Source organism: Cryptotermes secundus, unplaced genomic scaffold, assembly GCF_002891405.2.
Source record: "Cryptotermes secundus unplaced genomic scaffold, Csec_1.0 scaffold183, whole genome shotgun sequence".
NCBI lineage: Eukaryota > Metazoa > Arthropoda > Insecta > Blattodea > Kalotermitidae > Cryptotermes > Cryptotermes secundus.
In genome coordinates, this window is record NW_019729899.1 from 713396 (window position 1) to 740344 (window position 26949).

At 36.1% G+C, this 26949-nt stretch overlaps 1 protein-coding gene across 1 annotated transcript; it reads left to right on the forward strand.

The window, feature by feature from the left end:
- Positions 1-69: 69 nt before the first annotated feature.
- Positions 70-26949, forward strand: LOC111865741 (Bardet-Biedl syndrome 7 protein homolog). Its single transcript, XM_023854001.2, has 17 exons — positions 70-182; positions 4659-4717; positions 4831-4955; positions 5401-5524; positions 6857-6971; positions 8351-8480; positions 10892-11088; positions 11888-12080; positions 12200-12284; positions 14538-14649; positions 18180-18297; positions 20319-20471; positions 20882-21084; positions 23885-24049; positions 25028-25137; positions 25578-25808; positions 26798-26949. The coding sequence occupies exons 3-17, from the start codon at positions 4854-4856 to the stop codon at positions 26935-26937; spliced, it is 2178 nt and encodes a 725-aa protein (XP_023709769.1). The 5' UTR covers positions 70-182; positions 4659-4717; positions 4831-4853; the 3' UTR covers positions 26938-26949.

Genomic DNA, 26949 nt, shown 5'->3' on the forward strand with positions numbered 1-26949 from the left:
TGTTCGATAATTTGGATTGACCGCCTTAGGTTGCTATGGCAACGAAGACATACGAATCGAAGCTGAAAACACTGGAAGTTGGTCATAGACGTGATTGAGTGTGTTGCTATGGGAGAACTACCAACCAGTTTGTTGTTTAAAATTTAAAATAATCATTTTTATTCATATTTAGAGATTGTGAGGTACTCAGATTGTTTATTTAATATATTTGCATGCCAAATATAGCGAAGTCGTAGATGTGCCATGTAATTTTGTTTTTAGGTTGGTGCAGTGTGTGCAAGCAGAAAAAACAATAAATTTATTCATGAATTATAAATTAAATATATTACGAAAACTGTATTTTGAGAACAATAATAGTAATTACTTAAATTAAATATATTACGAAAACTGTATTTTGACAACAATAATAGTAATTACTTAAGTTCAGTCTCTTATTAAATGCTTGCCAGCGGTTAGAAGTCCAAAAATCTGCATGTGCTATTTACATCATGGAACATCTCGCTTAAAGCTTGTGCCTTAATGATTCTCAAGACCACGCCATAGCTCAAGCAGTGGCGCTGGGACAGGTTTTCTCCGAGTACTTCGGTTTCCCTTGCCAGTCTTCATTCCACCAATTGCTCCATAATCACCCTCACATATCATCTGTGGGTGGTACAATAGGCCAGAAGTGGCCACAGTACAAGGGACTTAGTCCCACCACACTAGCAATAAAAAAAAAATAAATAATAAATAATCTCTATTAATATGAACCATGTAATACGTGTAATGTGAAGTGAGAAATAAATGACTAAGTATAGTGTTATTCTTCTAAGTTTTCTTAATACAATAACTATTATTATTACTAGCATAAGCATTGTCTGTAAGATTGCTGCATTTGGTTGTTAGACCACTAATCTGGTAAAAGAAGATCCTAGTCACAGTTGCTTAAAATCATGATCAACTGGAATTCAAGCTATTTCTGTGCACAGGAGGCAAATGAGCAAGAAGGGGAACAGGCGTATGCCTGGTCTGGAGTCAGTTTGCTGTAGAAAAGAGCAATAAGACAGCCAAATGGTCATACACCTGTGTTGTTAATAAGGAGAAATTCATCTTCATTCATTTATTTTTCACTTCATGGATCCAATCATCTCCCCATAGGGCTGGATATAAAACATGTCACATATTACAAATTCATGATGACCACACATCATTTGTCCTTTGTCCAATAAAATATATATTCAGGCCTCACACAGATAGCTCAAGTTGTCAGGACAACACACATGGGTCGTGGGAAGAGCCACTGTCAAATTCACACCTTGCCATTCCACACACACTGGCAAGCCATATACCTTATAAAATATTAAAATTCATAACAGAAACAGACATACATTCTGTACTACTACACTTACAACAAGCAAGTCTCAACAGTTATAATTCACTCACACAGACCATTTATTAACTCTTAACTTTTGAGCCACTTTCATGCTCGACAAATTCATCGGTAGAGTAAAATGTGTTACTTAGCAAATAATTTTGTAAAACAAACCTAAATTGCTTTTTATCATTTTTTTAAAACTGTGATATTTGACGGCAGATTGTTAAAAAGCTTGACACATGAATAATACACCCCTCTCTGATAGGATGATAAATGTGTTGTAGGTATGTGAAGGTGGTCATTCCTTCTGGTACCAATCACATATACAGAGTTATTGGTTTGAATCTTATCCAAATTATTAACAACAAAGGTCATCAATGAGAGCAAATATACACATGGGATTGGTGGTCTGTCAAGCTTTTTAATAAATCTCTACATGTATGAGTTGGGCCCACTCCCACCATTGTTCTTATTGTTATTTTCTTTTGCCTAACAGAGACTTTATGACTGTCTGATGTATTTCCCCAGTATATTATTCCATATTTCACCAATGAATGATAATATGCATAATATACAACTTTAAGACTATTAATATTTAATATATAAGATAATTTTCACATTAGGAAACCAACTGTGCTCAACTTGTGAAGCAAAAAATCGATATGTCCCTTACAAGTCGGATGATTGTCCAGGTGCAAACCGAGAAATTTTATCATTTCTACTTAATAAGATAGTTCTTATGAAACTGGAAACCAAGTTTAGTTCATATGCATTCTTTCCTATTCTGTATTGAAGTATCCTGTTGCATTGTAGTTCACTTATTGTTAAATATTTGTGACCCTGTATTTGCATTAATTTAATGGTTTTCTAGGATTGTTTGAATTAATTAATCATTCACATTTTCAATATACACTTGTTAGGATAAATTGACACAACATGTTTCGCTTGGTATGCAGCTATCATCAGGTACCTTTATATTATACACATGACTTGTTCCAGTATACATGCTTATCAGGATTTCTTTTTTTAGTTTATGTTTTAAAACTGGGTTAAAGTTACAGTTAAATTCCAAATTAAAATTGAAATTGAATTCAAGTCTGTAGTACCCTACCCAACCACCAGCCATCACAAAACATAACCAGCAATAAACAGAATCTCCCCATGTATAGGTGGGTTCTAATAGCCCTGGAAGTCATAGAAGGCAACAGAAATGGAACCTGGTGCCTGGGGGTAAAACTGGCCACTCTGTTGCTGAGGGACATAAAGCCAGGGACCCAGTGCTCCAGGTTGGGGGTTGGACACAAGGCAGATGACATTACTCTGTGAAAAAATTATTGTTGCAAGACCCAAAGAAATGAAGACTGCATCATATCTGGCAGAATCTTCTAAGGAAGGCTATAGATCAAAAAGTGCTGTTTCTCCAATGATGATGAACAAGAGAAGCATAATGAAATCAAAATATTTACCTATAAATTTAAGGACAGTGATCAGCTGTGAAAATTCAAAATTAAATAATGTTATATTTTAGCGTCCTGTTGCACTGATTTATGTCCATGATTTATTCTGACCGTCTTACAGTGCATACATTTATTCACCTTACTCTTCTCTCTTGCACTACATGTTTCGGCACTTGAACACATTGGAGAACTATCATATATACAGAACGACAAAGAAAAACACACATATGAACAATATAAATAAAGAAATATATAACCCAATATACGACGAATTACACACTATCTACACAGAACAACATAACAATACCCCACCACCTACCCCTACCACATCTACCCCCACAACATCATAACTCAATCAAAACGATGACAGCACACACACACACATACCCAGCAGGCCCAGCAGTATAACACACGCAGTCACAGGAGTAAGACACAACACAAAGCATAGTGAGTATTAAACATTATAATACCACACGTAACAAATAAAATTCAGAACGCGGTATTAATGAATAACAATTTCACGTTACAGATACACATGAAAGTAGGAAGAATACTCCGACAGAAGAAGATAGGTGTGACTCGCATACTGAAATACGACATAAGGATGACAAATCCTGAACAGTTTTAACATTTTTATATATTTAAAATTTAGCAATATATATGATGAATATATATTTTAGTTATTTTAGTATAAAGACAACAGGGCATGCAATGCAGTAGTCTGACATACATCGAAAAGCACCTGAAGATGGCACTTTAGTGCCGAAACATGTAGTGCAAGAGAGAAGAGTAAGGTGAATAAATGTATGCACTGTAAGACGGTCAGAATAAATCATGAACATTAAATACCTGAATTAGATCAAAGGGGCAACAGTTTTATTTTAATGTTAATGTTAATTTTAAGTTGGATTTTAACTGTAATTTTAACCCAGTTTTAACCCATAAACTAGACAAAGAAAATTAACTTGACAAGCAAGTGCATTGTAACAGCTTGTATGTTATAGAAACACACCTGATGATAGTCACATGCTGACCGAACCATGTGGTACCATCGTAGAACTAACAAGTGCATACTGTCAGTACAAATGATTAAATAAAATCACATCTTAGAATATCATTAAATTGTGTTGCATAGAGAAGAACAGAAAAATGTAATATTAAGTCAACTTTTTAAGGCATAACTTTTCCTTAAATGAAACAAACAGCCTTGGTCCTGTCCTTTTTTAAAGTGATGGGAAGCAAAGCAGGGTTCCACACTACTGCCATGGATTGACAATGAAGCTTTTTGAAGGTAGCTGCAGGAGTAACTTGCATTGGCTTTTTTCATGGATCACTTTTGTGAAACCCTCACAAAGCTTCTGACTTACATACGGATTTTTCTCATCACCAGTATGTTCAGAACAGTTGGCTGTTTGCTTCACTATATATCTGAGATTAAGAATGCAATCAATTCTTCTTTGTACTTTCTGTATTGTGCTTAGGCACAGGGATAAGTTTGGAAATGCAGCTACTGTTTTAAAGATGTCGTCAGTATTACACTACATATTCCTGGTCTTTCTCTGTGAAAATTCAATGCATACATATTTAAATTAATGTATTAACTGTAGGTTGCCTTTTAAATCCGCGATCTTAAATCAATTTATTGTTTGAGACGCCAGTATGAGTGTTGCATTTGTTTCTGTAAGTAATTTCTAACAGCTGAAGGAAATTCAATTTGATTCATTGTGATTTTGTTTGTATCTGTGTATTTATGTCCATCTAAATCCTTCTGCTCCCCCACCCCCCTTAAATGTTGCCTTATGCTTTATTCTCAAGATCAGATTATTTTTTACTGTGTTCATTTACAGGTTAAACATGTATCAAAATACAGCTGCTAAAGAAGGAGATAAATCTTAATTATTACCATGTACGTACCTGTGCAGATGAACATAATTATGTGCTCATTTATGTTTTAGAGTGATCAGTCCTACATACATTATTGAATGCTATCTTTGTTATTTTGCATTGGTTTCTTTTTAGATCTCTTTTGTGCCTTTAACATCATGGAATTAGAGTTATCTAGAGTTGATTACACATTGGTGGGGATAACAGCTCCACAAACAATGAAACTTTTACCTAACATAGGAACAAGAATGATGCAGAAGGTAATTGTCAAGTTTATATAGTTAGAATAAATGAATGGATCATGAGTTATTGAGTTATGCCTTGTTAAGTGCAATGATTATTTAGCTTATAATGATATGAGAATGTGATTTATTTGGTGAACTTTAAATGAGGTGAGGAAAGCAATTATGGTCTATTTTAAGGTACTACCCTGGAATTCGCTAGGGCATACAGGAAAATCAAAAAAGCCTTAGTCAGATTAGTCAGGATCCCAGAAGAATTATTCTTGGCTCCTGAATACAAGTCAAGCATTACCACTTTAGCCATCTGGCTTGGTTTTATAATGTTAAATTAAAGGTTATTTGCTGCAGAAACTATCTGCATCTTTATGGAAATTTGTACCTGATGTATCCACTACCATTTTACTTTTACAAAGTAATACTTTAATGAAGCATAATTTTCTTTACATTTTTTCTATCACTGTAGGTAGCTGTTGCAGATCAAGATGGAGTGTTACAAATATTTTCTGTGAAGAAAGGAGACATCCAAATAGGTTTTAAAACATTGCCAGGTGCTGGTATATCTCGGTTGGAACTTGGTGGTGCACTGGGTAGGTATGTCTTCCCTGTGCTCCCCACTTGAGTCAGTGTTGGATAAGAGCTTATGTACTGAAGGCACTCCTTGTAGCCTTTCCTTTTAAGGTGGAAGAAAACAGTATTTACCAAACAGTGCATGCAAGAGCCATGACTTTTTTGGCTTGGAAATGCACCATGCTATTATAAATAAGTACGCCAAGTTTCAGTTCAATAGCACCAATATTTTCATAAAAAATTATGGGTTCTTGGAAAAAAATGACTCTTTACAAGAATGCATTATATTGTCTAAAGTTAATATTTAGGCATTCATTTGTTCCTTCTCTAAAACTGCAGTAAACAATGATGGATGGATTTTGCATAATCATGAATTTTCTTTATTTTGTAATGTTGGGAAAAAAAGAAGAAAATCCTCAGAGGTATGGTACGATAACATATGCAGGGATTTCTGGAATCGTTGTTTCATGTCTGAGGGAGAAACTACCCTTATTTAATATGATTTAATGAACACCTAGAAAAATAGTCATAGTCTTGGTACATATTTTCACAAAGTAAATGAATTTTTCAGGATAAGAAATTTACTGAAAGCAGCAAAGAGAGAAAAATTGCTTTAAAGTTATAACAAGAATAGTGTTAAATGGTGTAGCCTTTAAAAATTGCAGCCAAAGCAGCTGATTGAAGTGCTTTAGAGTGTTTAAACTTCATAGAGAGATTAATTAGACTACAAGATATTTTTTCCAATACAGTATGACAGTTGCACTTTTTCAACAAAAACAACAGTTTGGTCTCATTTCCAACCTGAGCACAGAGTAGTTATGATCAGGATATTATTTATTTTTTATCACAATATCTGGGCATTTGCATCACAGTTTACACAAATGTGCAGATCTCTGTCTGTGTAAGGATTTGGGGGGGGGGGCCACAGGAATTGCCACATGCTGAAGAAAAATAAAAATTAAAAATATTAACTCTGATAGCAGAACCTAAAGTTTCAACACTGCATATACCAAAGCCTGCCTTAGAACACAATCCTGGATCAGTTCCATTCACCCTCCAACATCAAAACCCATCTCTGTAGGTACAGTTTAATATTATACTTCCATCTGCTTTTCAGTCTTCCAAGTGTTACTAGAATTCTGTATCTCTTTTTTATGTTTCCCAGCTGAGGTCCAGCCACAGTTTCCTCATTATGTAGCATTCCAAATTGACTAACCTGAAGCACTTCCACACCCCCTGTATGCCTTTATGGCATAGTGCTAAATGCAGACTTTCTTTTAATTTTACTCTTAATGGTGTACATTTGTAACTTAAATTATGAAGGATTGTGTAATTTTGATAAATTTTTGCAGGGACTGTAAAGGACAAAATATTTGTTTCCTCTGAAAATGAAGTTCGTGGGTACACAAAGAAGGGAAAGCTGTTTCTGGATTTTGACACAAATCTTACAGAACCTATTAAATCGATGTAAGTAAAACTTGCATTTTTTGTTTAACATTTATGTATTTATTTTAACTTCTGGTTCACCAAGCCATAACTAAGCAGGTTGGTGTAGCAATAACATGTTAGTTTTGTATTTACAAGGTGCTTGGTTCAAATCTTGACATGGGTTCTGGCTCTTGTATTTGAAATTTGTTGTGATTTTTATCAGTTTATGCAGTCAAATTCTAGGATAATACCTTGGCAAATAGGTTTGCAACTTTTTTCCAAATTCTTACCTGCTCACAATACACATCATTTCCCCATCTATTCAGTACTGTACTACCTGCAACACTGAAAAATCATCAACAAAGACAAAAATAACACTGTCCAATGTGACTATCTAAGTTTTACCACTTGAAGACTCATCACCCTTACATGTTTCGATCCCTACGGTTTTAACACCAGGAAGGCTGCTGTGGATGTGAAAGGGTGAACACTGTGTACATTGTGCATTTCAAACATTATATATGTATGTATATAATTAATATCTATTGTAATAGTAGTTTCCGAAAAAGTATTGATGCCCTCTGAGGATGATCCGTAGGGATCAAAACATGTAAGGGTGATGAGTCTTCAAGTGATAAAACTTAGATAGTCAAATTGGACGGTGTTATTTTTGTCTTTGTAATTTTTAGTGTGACGGACCGGAATGAAACAAATCAAATTCTGAAAAATCATCATTAAATCACCTAAGAATCGGGCAACATCACTCCATATCTGAAAGTCATTGGTTCTGATGGAGGTGCCAGTAATGACAATGCAAAAATATAGTATAAAAGCACTTTTTTTTCTGTCGCCAGCATGCTGTTATGAATTTCTGTACAGATGGCATGAAGCATGTCATTTGTGAGTATCATCTGTTTCTGTTTAAATTCTGAGGAGCATATGGATACTGTGGATTGTCAGCATCTGTAAAACAGAGTTTTAGACGTTACTGCACGCATGCTTACATTTCCCACGTGTCCTGCTTTTTCAGCTTCATTAGAACCTGATAGATCTGGATGAAGTATATGAGAGATGTTGTGGCATGTAGACCTGTTGTTAAGTGGTGACTGTATAAACAGCAGCTGTTGCTAGAAAATGTCTACAACGCACAATCACTCAATCTTCCAGTGATTGAGGCTATCTCTTTCTAAGGGACCCAACAGAATAGGTGTTTTTCCCTCACCTGAGGATGGAAACAGATCCAGTTTCTGAAACGTCGTGTTTTTATTAGTTATCTTAAAAACCAGGACGATGGATAAAGTCCGAAAACCCAATATCTCTGTGTGTTATACACCATCGTCAGAATCCTATAGTAACTACTTATGATTTCTGTAGCCAGTAATTTTATGTTTTGATCTTTATGTCATCCCTTGTTACAGGCATGTTAGTGGTAGTAACCTTCTCGTTTGTGGTAAACATGCATACAACCAATATCATGACTGTAAAGACACAAATTCATATCTGTGCGGAGACCAAATTAATGATGTTGTTTCACTCTCTGCTGAAAAGGTAAGGTATGATGACAACAACTGTGTTGTTTTAATATAAAAACTGTGACTTTTCTATGTGTTCTTCACAGACTATACCTCCATTCACAATGCAGCTTATTTATTTTCTCCCTCTCTTACTTTCACAACATGTTTTGACCATACATGGTTGTCATCAGGTGTTATTTTGCCGAAAACTATTTCACTATGCAGTATATCCCACTTCTTCCATCATATATGAATGTGATATGTCATAATTTCAAATAATGGATTCTATTAAAATCAATAAAGTCTACTTAAAATTTAATTAAAATTTGTCAGTATTTTACTTGTGGGCTGTCCTCTCTTTATCCAAAAAACCATTGCACAGAGTTTGTTTGGATTACTTGTGCAGCGGCATGGTTGTTTGTGTGTATGTAACTCTCAAAATATTGAAGTAGTTATCATGTATGCCCCCTGCTTGCCTTCCCTGTGTGGTGGTGGTGTTGCATGTATGTAGACCTTATATTTTTTTATTATGACCCGTGTTCGGTATGTGGTTTGAATATCTAATATCCTGGATATGCTTTTTATATCTGATGTTAAACGTTCGCCCCATTTGCCCAGTGTATTTCAGTGGACAATCTAGGCATTTAATTTGATAAATGCCACTTCTTCTGTACTTATCTCTTGTATTCTGAAAAGATTTTGTAATCCTTCTTACTCCTTTGCCACTGTATGTGAAGGTAATCCATTTTATTCTTTGGTGCTGAGGGTCAGTGTGTGTGTTTTGTTTTTGTGGGGGAGGTGGTTTTCTGATTAGGTCTGTGTTATACTCCTCATTGTGTAATATGTTCTTGATGTTCTTGTGTCTTTTGCATTTTCAGTTATTGGATACATGTGTAGTCAATTTAATAGGTAGTTAATACGTAATATTTTTTGTTTGTGTGGGTGACATGAAATATTGGGTATTATAATATCAGTTTGTGTCGGTTTCCTGTATATTGCAGATTGCAAATTTCTGTCTTTATGCTGTATTGTGAGATCTAGAAAATTAATGGATTTGTATAGTTCTTTTTCTATGGTGAATGTTATGGATGGTTGTAGTTCATTAGATTCATCAAATGTGTTCTGTGTTTGTTTTCCTTTGGTCATATATCATAAATGTGTTATCAACATATCTAAAGTAAGCAATTATTTATTGTTTTATTGGGATTGGATATATTTGTTCATGTCCTATGTTATATACAGGGTGTAAATAAGTATATGTTACAATGCTCTGTGGTAGAGAGATTGGTTCAATCTGACCATATTTTGTTAATACACCAGTGTCCAGAAACGCTTCCTTTTGGCACTAAGGGTCACAAAATTTTCCAATAGGATGCATAAGTTTTAGGGGATGTTATCATTGTTTTACATTATAAATGTTGCTCACAATGGCAGCCGCCAACTTCATTGTATATTCTGCACCACCTGTCTATGTTATGCTGAACTCTTTGAAAGATTCCCGGCATTTCCTGGATGGTTTCAGCTGCTACTGCAATTCTTGCCACAAGATCATGTTGTGTCTCCACTGGAGACTCGTACACCAGGCTTTGCATGTACCCCCAGAGAAAGAAATCCAATGGAGTAAAGTCAGGAGAGCGAGGGGGCCAGGTTATTGGGCCTCCACGTCCAGTCCCTCTGTTGCCAAAAGTTTCATCCAAATACTCATGGATGACATTAATGCAGTGTGCCGGGGCACCATCATGCTGGAACCACATTTCACAACAGACTCCGGTAAGGTCTCTTGGAGAAATGTTAGATAATTGTCACCAGTAAGCCACAGAGGTAAGAGGTAAGGGCCTTCTCCTTCATATTTCAGAGGCCCTAGCACATAAGCAAAGTGTTTCCAGACATGGGTGTATTAACAAAACATGATCACATTGAACCCATCTGTGTAGCACAGAGCATTGTAACATATATTTATTTACACTATATATATGTTTCCGCTAGTACTGATGATGGTCTACATACACAGAACACCACCACCACACAGGCAGGGGGCATACATGATAACTACTTCAATATTTTGAGAGCTACATACACACAGACATCGAAACAAAGAAAATCTACACAATGATGTCTGGATAAAGAGAGGACAGCCCCTAAGCAAAATATTGACAGGTTTTAATTAAATTTTAACTACACTTTATTGATTTTAATAGAGGCCATTATTTTAAGTTACACATATCACATTCATGTGTGATGGAAGAAGTGGGATGTACTGCATAGCGAAACAGTTTCTGGCAAAAGAACATCTGACGATGACCATATATGGCCAAAATGTGTTGTGAGTGTGAGAAGAAGAGGGAGAAAATAAATAAGTTGCATTGTGGACAGAGGCATAGTTTGTGAAGAGTATTAATGCAGCAGGATACTTAAATACAATGTTTTGTATTTGTGTTTATGTAGGCTAACAGGCTGACTCCAATATTAGCTTGTGAGGACAGGATGCTACGAGTGCTGGATCGATCCTCTGTGCTTCACAATATAGAGGTTGATGCCATACCAGCCGTCCTGCGTCTCAATGGCAGTGATGGAGGGGAAGCTGGGGACGAGATATTATATGGCACCGCAGACGGGAGAGTTGGGCTTGTTCATGTAGGCAGGTTAGTTCTCCTTATCTTTGACCTGTGACTGTCAAGAGCGAGACGAATATTTCAATCCATGTGTATCCCTCCAAAGTTTAAGTTTCATAACTTGTGTCCATATCTTGTTCCTCCTTTCCTCGTTTACCAACACCTGGTCCTTCCAGCATATTCTTGGCCTTCTCACAGACCTCTTTTCTCTTCAGTTCCTTTCCTGTTGCATGTAGTCTGTTTGATTGTAGTTGCTCTTGCAGTTTCTTATTTATGATCTGTTTCTTACGTAGGATAAACCTACTCAGTTGGGTCCATTAGAAAGAGCTAGTCTTAATCACTGGATGACTGAGACTGGCTCTTTCTAACGTGCCCAATTGAGTAGGTTTATCCTTCCCTACCCACCTGAAGATGGAGACAGATCCAGTCTCCGAAACGTCGTGGTCTTTTGTCTTTTACATACCAGACGATGGATGAAGTCCAAAATAAGCCAAAAGAAGTAGTTACTATAGGATTCTGATGATGGTGTATAACACACAGAGATATTGGGTTTTTGGACTTTATCCATCATCCTGGTTTTAAGATAACTAAGAAAAACACGACATTTCGGAAACTGGATCTGTTTCCGTCCTCAGGTGAAGGAAAACACCTAGCTAGCCTCAATCACTGTTCCAGGTGTTTTCCCTCACCTGAGGACGGAAACAGATCCAGTTTCCGAAACGTCGTGTTTTTCTTAGTTATCTTGAAACCAGGATGATGGATATAGTCTGAAACCCAATATCTCTGTAAGCCAAAAGAAGTACAGCAAATAAACCATTTTGTTTTTCAGAATGGATGTAGATCACAGGTGGATATTGAATGATGGGAAGCAACGAGCCGGTATCGTCTGTATGGACTGCTATGATATGTCAGGAGATGGAGTATTGGACCTTCTGATAGGGCGACAGGATGGGACTTTGGATATTTTCTCGTTGGGTGATGATGCTGGTGAAGAAGGCAAACTAACACAGAGGTTTTCTTATGTAAGTGTTTGGTGAGAAAATTAACCAGTTAATACTAAAATGACTTGATTCATACTGGAGATATTGTGGTTCACTCCCTCTCCTCAGGATCCCACTTCATTCTTTGTGTTTTGTTTCAGTCATGTAATGAAAGTATTACCTCTGTCCATGGTGGGGTTGTTGGAAATGCAGGCTATGAAGAAGTGGTGGCTTCAACATATACAGGTAATATGTCTCTTTATTTATTTCTTCACATAGTGTATATTCACTGAGTGAAATAATTCATGTTAAAGGAATATATAATTAATAATTAGTCTAAATTTACAAGAAAACTATTACATCATCATGAGACAACTCTTGGAAGTACCCATTAATCTCTTGGGATATGGTTGCCTCCCTTGTCAGTCTCACAGTGCATAGTAGCTAAAACTAAAGCTAAAAGGTTATAAAAAAGCTAATGTTGTTCCCTTGCTTAACTAATTAAGCGCTAATCCATGAAGGTGTATGGGGGAGTGGATGTATAGATCCACATTTTCTTGCCCTTGGCACTAGCTGGAAATGAGTGGTTAGCTTCATGCTCCAGCCTCTTTACTGCCAGGGAAAGAGACCCAGGTACCCAGTGGATGTTGGGTGGACCCCAGAGCTGGTCTGAATGATTTGGAGAAGAGAAAATTCTTGACCCTACCAGGACTCGGAACTCCAACCCCTCAGTCATCCAGCCCATAGCCAGTCACTATACTGACTATGCTACCCCGGCTCCTAAATCTAAAGTTAAAGCTAAATGAAGTTTTGAAGATATTATTTAATAATTATCGCATAAAAATGGATGTCATTCTAAGGAGTACACACATTTTATGAACACATTTGCTGCCACAAGTGAGCCGGTCAGTAGAGTTACTGGCTGTGGTCTGGATGGATTGGGGTTAAATTCCTGGCAGTGGCAGAGATTGTCTTTACTGTCACATCAGGCATAGCTCTGGAGCCCACCTTGTACAATCCAATGGAGCACCAGGAAGCCGTTATACCATGTATAAAGTGAAGCTGACCACTCACCTCCATATACAGTTGTGTCCAGGCATTTTGGAAATTCACCTCAATTGTATGGTGCTTAGGCACAGGTGCAAAGTCAACAGTTGAGTGTCCACATTTTGACCATCACCAACATATTTGGCTTTCATAGTATCAAGCATACTAGCTGAGTTGGTATAGCAACTAGGCTATCGTCTGGATGACCAAGAAATCAGGGTTTGATTCTGCAGCATCTAGATTGGCTTTGAGACGCACGCAGCCTCCTATCTAGTAACACTGAGGGCTCTTCTTTGGCGTTAAAGCAGCCAGGGTGCAAAGGTGACTACTCACCTGTACTTAGTGCTCAGGTTAAGGATGCATAAAATTATACTTCATTTTCCCCACACGCTTTTGTAGTACAGTGCTTAGTTAAGCACAGGGACAGGTTTCTGTATCAAGTGTGCATAAATCAGCAGCAGTGATTAGATAAATATTCTGTCTGTTATCCATCATTTTGTATTGCTGCTTCGAACTGTCTCTCATAATGGATACAAGAAAATACACCAGTTGGCATATATACCATAGATCTTATAAATGTCATTCCTCATAATTTCCTTCAAATGAGGGAAGTATGCAAGGAGAGATTATTCACTTAACAGAACCATATGGTAGGAAATGTATGAAGAACTGGTGCTGCCAAACATTTGCTACTTGTGCTGGATAATTAAATATTAAAAATAAATATTTTTCCATTGAGCAAGCTGATGTAGCAGTAGCTCTCTAGACTTGTATTTTTGGGTGTGCTTGGTTTGAATTTTAGCCAGGTTACTGGCTATTCTGAGTTTTTTTTCCCTCTCCCCCTCCAGGGAAGTACTGGGATAGTAACTTGATTATGTCATGACTGGTGCCTTCCAAATCCTTTCCAATTCATTATTCACCAATCATCCCACCATTCAGTGCTATCAAATGCTGACAGCATCATAAAATAAAGCAAAAATTATATTTTTCCAGTTTTTATTCAGTCTGATTTAACTTCTTTAAGTATCTTCTTGCAAGAATTACAACCTTCTTTGTGATGATACGAATTATGAGCTTTAATGAAATGAGGAGCAGTGCTGATACTAGCATAACTGTTGGCAGGGCCTCTCATATCAGACATATCAGAGTTAAGTGTGTATCACTGGCAGTTGAGGTGAAGACCTTCTCTCTAGAGTAGGGACAACTTGAATTGAGACTCATGTTCATCCAGATTTGAGGTCAAAAGGATTTTGGCATTTCCATTGTAAGAACAACAGCTTACAAACCTTATACAAATATTATGTTATTTTGTACAAAGTTTAGCCTAACCTTGAATCAGTGAATGAATGCATGACCAACTTTAGAATGAAGGCTAGCAAAGAATTTTGATTTATATTTCATCAATATAAATGCTGTTGTTTAATTTATTATCAATAAATTCATATTGCATAGGATGGATTTTTGGCTTGACAACAGAAGTGGTGGATAAGCAAATACTTATGGATACAGAAACTGGCAGTATGAATATTTCCCAGGATGCTCAGCAGAAGATAATGCGTCTGAGGTATCTTGCACTATACAGTGTTGGCACACACACACACACACACACACACACACACTCAGTTCCAGACTGAGAAATGTTTCATGCTTATTTCACTCTAAATCACTGTTTGGTTTTTACTTTCATTCATTCTGGTCAGTTTCCTTAATTTTTCATTGGATGTTTTTATAGAAGGCTTTTATTAATTTATTTCTGACTTTAATATTAACTTCACCTAATATTTTATTTTAATTGTCCTCTATGTTATAAATACATAAAATTTATCATGATAAATATTTCTCCTCTAACTTGTTAGAAGTTAAGAGTAGACTATTCCTCTTATGACAACAGCAAGAAAATGCAGGCTGTCCTGATACAGAACAGGTCACATGTTAAGCATACATGTAATTCACAACAACCTCTCTTACCTTATATTGTATCTGAAGTGATATATTTGCTTTTATAATGAGAGATTGAAATATGTATGTATCAGTACAATTTATTTCAGAGGCAATATCCTTTCCATACAAGGCTAGATGAAGGAATAGCAAATAGAGCAATTGCTTGATGTCACTGCTGATGGCACAAAATTAGTGTTGGCCATTCTGTAGCAATTCACATTTCACATCACCATAATACTACAGAAAAACTTAAATAATTTGCAGTCTTTTTTTAGTGAGTTTGACTGATTGTAAGATAAAATGAAATAGCAGCTGCGAAAAGCAGATTAGTAACAATATAAAATTGGGAATACATTATTATTAAAGTGAACTTATAATTTTTGTCTGAATGAGGAAGCTGTAACTTGCTTTCACTACCATCTTATAGGGGAGACACGGCTACATTGGCATCAAGATTTCTGTTTGTGCTTGGAAACGGACAATTTGACTCAGTGCAAGTGGTATCATTGCAGAAAAATATCATGAGTGAACCATTCTGTAACCTGTAAACTGCAGAAGGAAATCCTTATACCATAACTATTAATTCTGTGCTTATTAATAGTTATCTGAAGTTAAGATGTAGGATTTGAATACAGCATTAACTAGAAGAACAACTTAAATTACAGTTAATGTCCAATTTTGACATGAATAAGGAAAGCCTGGAAATCCTCACCATAAGATGGAAAGTGGTCAGGTTGCACAGATGGACTCCAAAGGAGGGTTACAATCCTTCCATGAAGAGCACTTAGGATTGTTGCTAAGATTTCGAGGAACACCATTTGTTGTACACATGTTCTCTGGATTAAGCAGTTTTCAGTAACAGCAAATGTAATTGTAACAACTAATAAGAATGCAACTAAAGTCTTTAAATGCCCCATCCTTAAATAGTCTGCATCATGTCTGTGGCAACACAATCAACCAATGAACTGCACATCCAGTATTAACTCAACCATGACACCTGTGCATACAGTATAAATGGAACATTTTCTTGTTCAAAATAATCCTTAATTGCTACTGTAGGTCAGTGGAATGAAGGCTGATTTTTCCAAAGTTAACATATAACCGTACCCAACATAACATTACAGAATTTAGTCTCATAAATAAATAACAATTTACCCAGTTACCAGTATATTGAAACAATGTGAGGTATACAAAATTAAAATAACTATACAAGCACTCAGCAGACCTGAAACCAGTAATAGAGCCAGATTACAAAACTACACTAGTCTCAAGGTTCAAATTTCTGGTATAATATTAGATCAGTAATGAAATCTTGTCTTTCAGCTTCCCAGCTGAATGTGACTGGGATGAAAACTGTGGTTACAACTCTCAGTCACATATCTAAACTGAAGTATCCCTTTCAAATGAAAGGGATCAGCAGGTGATCTGTTACATCAAACCCACACTGATGATCCCCAGTAATTTCATCTCTCTATGGACTTAACCTTGAGAGAAGAATATTGGAAATTTTGTATGAAGTTCATAGCAGTGATATACAGTCAGTTTTATCACCCTTCTTGTGAACTGATAGACTCCTTCCATTTATCAGGCAATTTTTCCTTGTGCCAAATAGAATTAATTAATTGCTTAATTTATAATTCCCTCTGTCAAATTCAGCTGTTTAAGTGTACACCATATGATTAAATCTTACTCTTGAAATAACAGTTTGTTCCATATTTTCACTTGAAACCCATTGTGTACCAATAATGAGTGAGACTCATGGTCACAGATGAAGGCCAGAGATCTACTTCACAAGTCTGATTTGAGCTCTTTTAAATATGATTCCAAAGCCATGAGGTTTGTCACTTGAAGAAGGTCTCACAAAGGTTATTTCATAAAGTGATCTGACTGTGTCATTTATCTCTTTGTCATTAATGTGTATGCAATCTTGTGATGGTAGCAAGACCCATGTGACATCCTTGCACTTATTAAGGAGGTCAACATATCTATGTACTAGAGCAAAGTCTACAAGCTCTTTTACTATGAGACTTCCTTTATATGAATAAAAAGTTTGAGGTCTTCCAACCTGTAAAAATATGATGTAAGAGTGTCAAAAATTAATTACTAATGTTGTCTGTGAGGTACATATTTTATTAAATTGTATGTTTGTAATTTAATGTAGCTTTTTCTTGTCAGTTTACATTATTATAATTAAGAGACCATGAAAACTTCATGGCCCCCTGAAAGGCTATGTTTCCCACTTTGAGAAACACTATTAGAGCTTGGTCCAGTAGCTAGGACAGATAGTATTAAAATCCAGGTTCTACATTTGTGAATAAAACTAATAATAGAAATATTGGTTTCTTAATTAATTTTCATTGCTTTGAATTTCTGTTTTTCACTACACAAGACTTGTTTTGGCTTCTTCAGGTTTTGTATTCAGCATGGTTTTATCTGTAACAGGAGCATGCTGTATTAATAGCACAGGTACACCCTTGTCTGATATTTCTGAAAGGCTTGAAAATTTAACATACGTGTCACTATATCTCTTTATGTAGTATTCTTCTTTCTGGCTAACTGAACTGCTAACCAGCCACCTGTGCATTTGTATTTCTCTATCCAGCCCATTTTAGCCTTCTTGATTTAAATGTTCTGCTGCCCTAACAATATCAGCAGAGCCACCTCATCTTCATATTTGTTAACTTCTCTTCTCTTCTCCTATGACGCAGGAATAAAACACTTGTACTATTCATTTACAATCCAAAAGTTTTATACACATATCTTAGAAGTATATGTAACTTTTAGTTAGGAGATTTTTAGAAAAATGAGAAATAACATGGATATTGCATGACATGTTTCGGTTTAACAATAAATGGGAACTCAACATGTGAAATTTATATGATATAAATTACTAAAACATTGTGTGTTTGCTACTCTGTGGTAAGTGGAAAATTATATAATGCCTGTAAAGTGGCATGATGTGCTCTTCCATTCTTCAGCGATTTATCATAGACAATAAATATTTCAATCAAGGATGTTACTTTAAGAATGTAAATTAAAAATAAATTGTATTTCTTAATTGCTACGGTGTTAATATTCCTTCAGATTCTAAAATGGAACAAGGCAATACTAAATTCTATATTTGCTATCTATATAAAGTTACATTTTTTACAGATTTGAAATTGATGAGCTAGAACAAAGAGTTAACAGAGAAAGAGAAAAGTATCAAGCAGCAACACAAGACAAAGTAGATGGGTTATCAGCAATTCCATTCATTTCAATTAATGATAAGGTAAGATAAATTTAAAGTAGATTGTATGGTATAAATGGATGTAGCAAAAGTTTAGAAATGTTGGAGCATGAGATAAACAGAAAATATGGAATTGAAGTGCTGTTATTTTCCGGTTCTTCAGGAATTTTATCACGGCATTTTTTTTCAGTCTTCCACCATGGTGCCTTAGGCTCAATCCTGGGTGACTTCATATGAGATTCATGACAAACAGGGTAACACAGGAATAGTTTTTTCTTAGATTTTCCCCTACTGATCATCATTGTAACATTGCTCCATATTCATCTGTCACTGTCCCATGAGCTACGTGATTGTCCTGCCCGGGCAACACCTTATCACATCCTCAGTTTTTAAGTTTGGAGTTTCTTTTGATCTGGCAGTTGGCTGGTCACAAACTTAGGAAATTAGTTATATGTGAATGACATTAGTATTGCCACGTGTAGGGTCGTACGCATGACAAAAATGATGGGTTCTAGTTTGGATGATTGGATTTATTACCACTTTGGTCACAATCTCTCTTAATCATGTTTATTACAGTGCTATCGCTGATCGACATATTATACAGTTCACTGTTACACACAAGGGTTTTCAGTTGTCACTACAGAGAACACTATAAGTACAAAATCTTCTATATGCTACAGAATTCTAATGTTCATGCTCATAAAAGGAGAAGTGTTAGATTTGAAAACTAACATATTATTTAAATTTGAGGTTTTCACTATTTTGGATTTTCATATTATGGTCTTCTGTATAGGTACTTACCTACCAGACTACAACGTTATCCATTTCTCCTAAATTGCTCACAATTTGATCTTTTTCTTCTGTATTTTAGACCATAGGATCTATTTTCTGCAGAGTATGTATCTTGCTATCATTTGTTTAGTCTTTCAGGACTCCTCCCTCTAGTTTGTCTCTTGCTATTCAAGCAGTCCCAACAGTTGCCATTCATGAGACATGATTGTTCAATTCTCACCTACATTTATTCATGCATTCTCCTATTTCATGGAATTTTTTTTGTTGACTGATATCTTGGCTTCCCTTATTATCAGCCTCTGATATCCTCCCCTTATCTTTCTTAATACATTCAGTTATGCTTTCAATGTTCATTTTGTATTTGTGGTATCTGCTCTTGTTTCAGCTGCATGGCTCAGTATGGCCTGATAACACATATATTCTTACCTTTTGTTCTCTGTTTAGTATCATTTAAGCACCTGGATATTCTGGTTGCTTTGTTTGCCTCTTGTTTGAATTTTGTTTTTAAGGCTCCATTGCTTGTTATTTCAACTCTCACAGATTTGAAACTTATCATTTGTTCTGTAATTTTATTTTTAAATTCCAGCTTAGAGAATAGTGCCTTTTTACTTTTTGTCATGGTTTTGGTCTTTGTTGTAGAAATTCTCTATTTAAGTCTCCAACGTTTTAAGAAAATATAAGCATATGTTGCATCCTTGCCAAAATTTGTTATGTTACTAAGATTACAGTCTCCTGAATTGTGACACTATGTAGTTTGGTAGATAGGTACCAGTGTTTCAGAGGAACCTGCTGCCTCCATTATCAAGGTAGAAAGACAGCGGCAGCTCTATGTCACAGCTCTATGTCTGTGACAGCATGATGTCACACCCAAGGAAACCATAATCTTGAGTTTAACCTCTCTGAGAACCTCAGATCTCATATGTCAAACCTGCAAAATTTTTAAAAACTCTGATTTTGATTTTCACTACAGGTAACTGCATTTATTTATGTTATGTATGCATACTGACTTCTGATGTATGTTAATGAGACATTAAAATGGAGTCCCCCTCTCCTCTTTTATAAGGCTTTCCTTTATTCAATATTTCTCTAGTGTTAGACGCATTATCTCAGCATTGAGCATCTACCATTTGAGGTTTCCTAGAGTTCAATGGTTAAATCTGTCATCTCCAGAGGAACATGTAATGGGATTCTGCTTCATTCTCTTGGATATTGTAGGCACATTTTTTCTCAATTCGTGCGTTGTTATTTATAATTGGATTACTTGCTGACAGATGACTCTCTGTCAAGATGATGCTTCATATTCACTAATACTGGAAGTGCAGACAGCTATAGACAATGTACTTATCCAAAGTGATGTTCCTGTGGACTTGCTGGATGTGGAGAGAAATTCAGCAGTTGTAAGCTACAGTGCATGTGAACCAGGGGTAAGCAGGATACTTAATATATATTCAAAATATTAAAAAGTAGTGATACAGTGTTTCTGAGTGAGATGTCTCACTCATAGCTTTGAAAGCATTAAATGACATCTTCTGCTCCTTTTGGATTATCATGTGGATGATGCAGAGAAAAACGCGGGAAACAGGTAATGGTGAGATGAGATGGCAGAGTTTATAAAGTTTCCAAGTATTTGACAACTTATGTGATTTATTAGTCTTTTTGTAGTTTATAAAAACAATTAATGTTAAATTTATGTTACAATTTTCTGTGACATCTGCCTGCCATGGTTCAATTTGTTTGGCAATATTTCCATCTTCAGGAAAAGTTAAGTCTTAAAAAATGAGAATGAAAACATGGAGACCTCAGCTTGTGTTTTCTGTGATTGCTTTACATGCAGAGTGGTAACTACTTGCTGGCAACGTACCGCTGCCAAATGAATACAACCAGACTTGAACTGAAGCTGCGTACAATTGAAGGGCAGCATGGAACTCTACGGACATATGTCACACCTTTGATTCAACCCAAGTGCTGTCAGTTGCAACAGTATAAGATAAAACCTTTGTCTCTTCATATGCGTTGTCATTCCTTTGACCCACAGCGGTAAGTTTTACAGTTCAACTATCTTCCGGATAGTGTAATTCTTTTTCCATGCCTGTCCTAAAAAAACAGTAACATTGAATGTCCCCTGCCATGTATATTGTATTAAAGTGTAAGAAGAGATGTTTAAATTAACTGGCTCAGTAGGACCAGAATGAATTTAAATGACATGATGTAGGATTGAAATTAAAATGAAGAATAAATACAGTACGGTCAGTTCTTTAAACAAGGAGTCACAGGTAGTATTAGGAATGTAATGCATATTGAATCTGTGTCTATAAATGGGTATGTTTGTAAAATATGGGAGAGTTATCCATGTAATCATATGTACGAGGGCTATTTGGAGAGAAACCTCCAGTGAGCTGTTAACAAAACAAGCAATGAGGAAAACAAATCTTATTATGTAAGATTTGAGGCTTTCATGGCAGTGACTATGAAGAAAGCAGNTTATTATGTACAAAAAATATGTACATACTTAAGCTACTTCTCAACATAGTCACCACTGGAACTGAGGCATTTATCATATCAGGGAACAAGTTTTTGTATCCCTATGTCAAAGAAGTCTGCTACCTGTGAAGCTCAGCCACTTTTTGTTACTTTCCATCAACTCCTCATTATTATTGAAATGCTGTGATCCCAACCAGTTCTGCAGGTAAGTAAACAGCTGATAGTCGCTCAGAGCGAGATCAGGGCTGTAAGGAGGGTGGTCAAACAACTTCCAGTTGAAATGCTCCAGCAGTTCTTGAATGCGAGCAGCTGTATGCAGACAGACATTGTCATACAGGAGCGCTCCATCGGATGTCATCATTCCACGCCTTTTGTTCTGAATGGCCCTATGCAGTATTTCTAGTGTTTTGCAGGACACTCCAGACATTATAATGGTCCCTTGTTGCAGGAATTTCACCATCAGTTCTCCTTTCCTGTCCCAGAAAACAATTGCCATCCGCTTTCTGGCAGACAACATCTGTTTAAACTTTTTCAGCTTGTTTCGTGAATGTGTGTGCATGCACTGATTTGACTGCTCTTTGGTTTTAGCATTCACAAATGAAACCCAGGTTTCATCACTTGTTACTCATACAATGTGACTGAGAAATTCATCACCAGCTTTGTGGTGTCGCTCTAAACATGTACGAGTATACAAAAGTTAAAGCCATTCTCTGCATTTTGTGTGCACCCATGAGCATTTTCAGAACCCATCTTGCCTAATGTAACTATGGTAATTCTGTAGAGAACAGTGCATGAAATTTGTGGAAATTCTCACAAAAATTCTGAAATTGTGAAGCGCCATCTCTCACAAATCTTTTGGTCAACACTTTGAACAAGATCACCACTAACTACAGATGGCCGACCACTTGGCTCTTCATTGTGAATATTTGCTCTCTCAACTTTGAACATTCCACACCATTGTCTTACAGTTCCTTCACTCATTAAATTTTGGCGTTAAACCACACATGATTCACGATGGATTTCTGCAGTACAAATGTTTTTACCATGAAGAAAATGGATAACGGCATGAATTTTGCAGCTGACAGGATTATCAATCACAGGACACACTCTGTAAAGACAAGAACAAACATTATGTGACCAGTAATGTGTTGGTTTACAAGACAATAAGTCATGATGCTACCTTGCATGTGCAAGCTCTCTCCCATTCCTACATTAGTTGCCTGAATAAACAGAGTTTACTTTCCTAATAGCCCTCATATTGCTGTCATGAAATGAAAACTTTTCCTCCATTGGTGAGAATCTGAATTTCATATATTTGGTTATGTGATTCATGAACTACCGAATTATGTGGGATCAAATGAGATGTGATAGGATGACTGATACATTGTTTAGCAATACTGATACAGTTTTTGAGGTTATATAGCAGTGAATGAAATGAAAAGTCAGTCACAAAGGCATAGGAAGGAGAAGGTCATAGTACCATGCTGGCATCTGCCTGAACACACTTAGTAAAGCCATGAAACTGTTCAGTCAGGATAACCAATAATGCAATAAACATTTTAAATGGGTGCCTCCCAGATACAAGGTCATTTGTGGACAACCATCTATGCTTATTACAGCAAATTCTGTTAAATATCATTAGCAGACACAGTGAACAGAATTTTCTGTGATAACTGTAGATGGTCATTCACAAGAAGTAACCTTGATAGCACACACCAAGATCCCAAATACAGATCTAGATGGAGTGTTACTGCTACATCATTGTCCCCAGGTTACATGATGAATGTCAGTATTATAGTGAAATGGATGTGTTAGTAAGCAGTCAGCCTATTTTAGGTTCTGTCTAGTACACATCTACAGGGACTGAGCAATAGCATGAAAAGGCTTGGCCACAATATCCAGACCTAACCTGGATACCTCTAATATGCAAGTTAGATATGTCACTGAACTAACTTACTTGGTTATCTATATGGCCTCAGTAGAGGGAGAATTCGTAGAATAAAGTTACAAAGTGTTGTATGGTAAATAAAGACTTGTTTTCTGGTCACTGACACATTATTCATTAAAATGGTAGGTAAATTGAGATAATGAAGCAAGCCACATCATATCCATCTGATCAGTATATCACAATATTCCCAGTTCAAATGGTGACCAGTTTACTAAGATATTCTGATATTTTTTTGTAGTTTTCTTCACCACATTTCCAAAAACATCAACTAGGGGCATGATTTCTGGAATTTAATCCTCGTTGGATAATAGCACATGAAGAATATGGCTACTCCAGGAGTTTTAATGTATATATGTAGAGTTGAATTCTGTGTTGTATCTGTAGTGACATTCATTATGCATATTACAGGCCATATAATATACTCACACTGAAGGGGGCATTCAGTCTTGGAGAGATACATACATGGGTGTCCTTCTGCCTACCTGAGATACCCGAGAAGGCTCCTACTGGGGACAAAGTCACATTCACTTTTGTCTCCACATTCCTTGACACGATGCTACATTGCTCTTACTGGTATGTACCATATTTTCATGCACCCAATGCTCCATAAATACAACTTAAAATCTGCTAATACTTTAGAAAATCTGGTTGCCCATTTTTTTTTATTGCTAGTGGGGTGGGACTAAGTCCCTTGTACTGCGGCCACTTCTGGCCTATTGTACCAGCCCCAGATGATAGGTGAGGGTGACTGTGGAGCAATTGGTGGAATGAAGGTTGGCAGGGGAAACTGAAGTACTTGGAGAAAACCTGCCCCAGTGCCACTTGACCAGACCCGGGATTGAACCCTGGTTGCCGCGGTGGGAAGCCAGCAACTAACCACTTGAGCTATGCCCATAATCTCACATGTTTTCATACCGATATTTTTATTTTGATTCAATAATTCCCATTGCATTGGCTATGTTAACTATGCATTTATTATGTTCACACCATTTAAATCACATTTAATTTCTCCTCAGTGGTAACAGATTGCTTTTGCATTTTGCTGTCAGTACCCTGCTCTCACTACTCCCATGTTCACTCATATGATCAGTTATAAGCTGTGGATTGCACAGAATTAAGAAGATGTAATAAAACATCATTGGAGATAGATTCTGCAAATTTCCTGCATCAAACACTGATTTTATAAATGAAATTGTTGTAACAAAATGATTTAAAGTAATATCACAGATGACAAGGGATCCATGTACTTAAAAGGATAAGATGGGAAGGTACATTTCAGAAAGGAAAATTCCCTTACCAAACTCCTTCAAACGCCTATGTTGTCCAGTTCATGTAACATCTAGCATATGTACATGAATTTGTGTCTTATTGAAGGATATGAGTGGAAGTACGAAGGGGAAATTTAATGTGCCTTAATTAGCTGCTCACATCAGTTTTACCTAAAAAGGTAATTAAATAAAAATTACTAATTTGAAATTGTATAGTATTTAATATGTAAGCAACTGATCATTCATATAAGATGTATTTGTGAAGCAGATAATTTTGTTCTAGGAAGGGGGAAGCAGAGTTCCAGTCAGATAATATTTCTACTATCTCAATTCTAAAAGATATTTTAACTAAAGAAGCCACAAAGAAGAAAATAAAACTGGAAATTTTTTGTGGTAAGTACTAAGTTTCTGTTCTTGTTATAATTGGTGGGTTAGAGTGTAAAATTTATAAATGTAAGTGAATCAAATGAAGTATTCTTTTTAAATGGTGGTAGTGCTTGATTTTAGTACACGTATCACATGCTATTATGTTGCACACTATTTGAATTTTCTGGTTATGAAATTAAAACAAAGTCTGCTACTGACACAAGTTTACACATGATGATACAAAGGAAATGAAAAATTATATGAAATTCTTATCAGTCTTAAAATTATATAGTCATGACAACTATAATGATTGTGATGATATACTGTGGACTGAATCTATTAATTTAAGTTATGAACACATAAAAACCCCATTTCAGTGATGTGGCAAATTTTTTATATCACATTTAAAGGCATATATGAATAGAATAACTGGGAAACATAATTTTAAATATTAATATGAATAACAGCAGTGAATGATGAAAGCGTGGTACACACTCTACATTTGCTACATCCAAAGCTGGAAGCACAGTTGAAACTCTCAAAACAAGTGGCACTTCTGGAGGCACTTCGAGAACTGGACACTCATGATGCAGAATCACTGGAATGTCTTTTGCCAGAATACAGACATATTTTGAAAAATGAGAAGGAACTGTTGGCCCAGTACAAGCGACAACCTGCACACCTAGATCGCTTATATGGTAATTTATTATTTTGTATTTATCTCTAAGGGCTTTCACAGTAAAGATTTCATTAAGCTTAGGCATACCACGTAAATCAGTTTCATTAACAGTTTGAAACAATTTGCAACTGTACTGGTCTCATATAGGAATGGAGGTATACCATAAGCAATGGAATCTGTAAAATCAGATTGTATTTGTGCTTACTTAAGCACCACGCCATGAAGATATATGGGGAGTGGAGGTATACCTCCACCATTCTCAATATCAGCAGTTGGTGGAGGTGTGTGGTCAGCTTCATGCCCTGGTTGCTTTACACTCATGGAAAGAGCCCCCCATACCCACTGGAGAGGAGGTTGGGTCCCAAAACCATTAGGACCAATAAACTCTTTGTACACCATGAATATGAACTACATTTTGATAGTTGTTTTGTTGAGACAGAAAAACAATAATGAAGTAAACATATTTACTGTCACAGTTCTACATTTTTCCCAATTTCTGTGCGGTGGTTATAAACACAGACATGATGTTGGATGCAATAAATGGAAGACTATTTGCAGTGAACCAACTGTTGTCGCCAAAGAGCTGCAAAATACTGAATAACCATTATCGAAAGTAACTACCAGTCACTACCCTTATGACATTAAAACTCTTGAAACTGTATTATTATATGCATAGATTTACTGATTTCAAGGTTGCCTGTTGTTTTGATGTAGGAAACAGACATTGCATAAACTGCACGTATGGAAATAATTTTATGATTACCTGCCTGGCATGCATTAATGTTTGTTAACACAGTCACTGTAAATGAAGCATAGTTTTGAGTACAAAACACTTCAATTGAAAAACAGATCCCTTGTTAAATATTTCACCTTTCCATATTTATTTTGTCTGGACAACTTACTTGAATGCTGAGTGAAGGAAAACCATAAAATAGAGGGAATTGACATTGAAATAATTTCAAACGTAGTCATAAGAGCTAATAAAATAACTTGTTCTCTGTTTTTTAGGCATGATTACAGATTTGTACATTGACAGACACAAATTCAAAGGAATTAATGTGAAAGGGAAAATTCCACAGCTGCTGGAAGTATTAGATAAATATGACTTGCAAAATCTGCTAAACTTCTTTGAACAAGACCCTGTGTGAAAAGGTTGATGT

Coding starts and splice junctions, on each gene's coding strand:
- LOC111865741 (XM_023854001.2), top strand. CDS start 4,854: ATGGAATTAGAGTTATCTAGAGTTGATTACACATTGGTGGGGATAACA. Junction 4,956..5,400: donor GAACAAGAATGATGCAGAAG/GTAATTGTCAAG, acceptor CTATCACTGTAG/GTAGCTGTTGCAGATCAAGA. Junction 18,298..20,318: donor TCATTTCAATTAATGATAAG/GTAAGATAAATT, acceptor ACTTGCTGACAG/ATGACTCTCTGTCAAGATGA.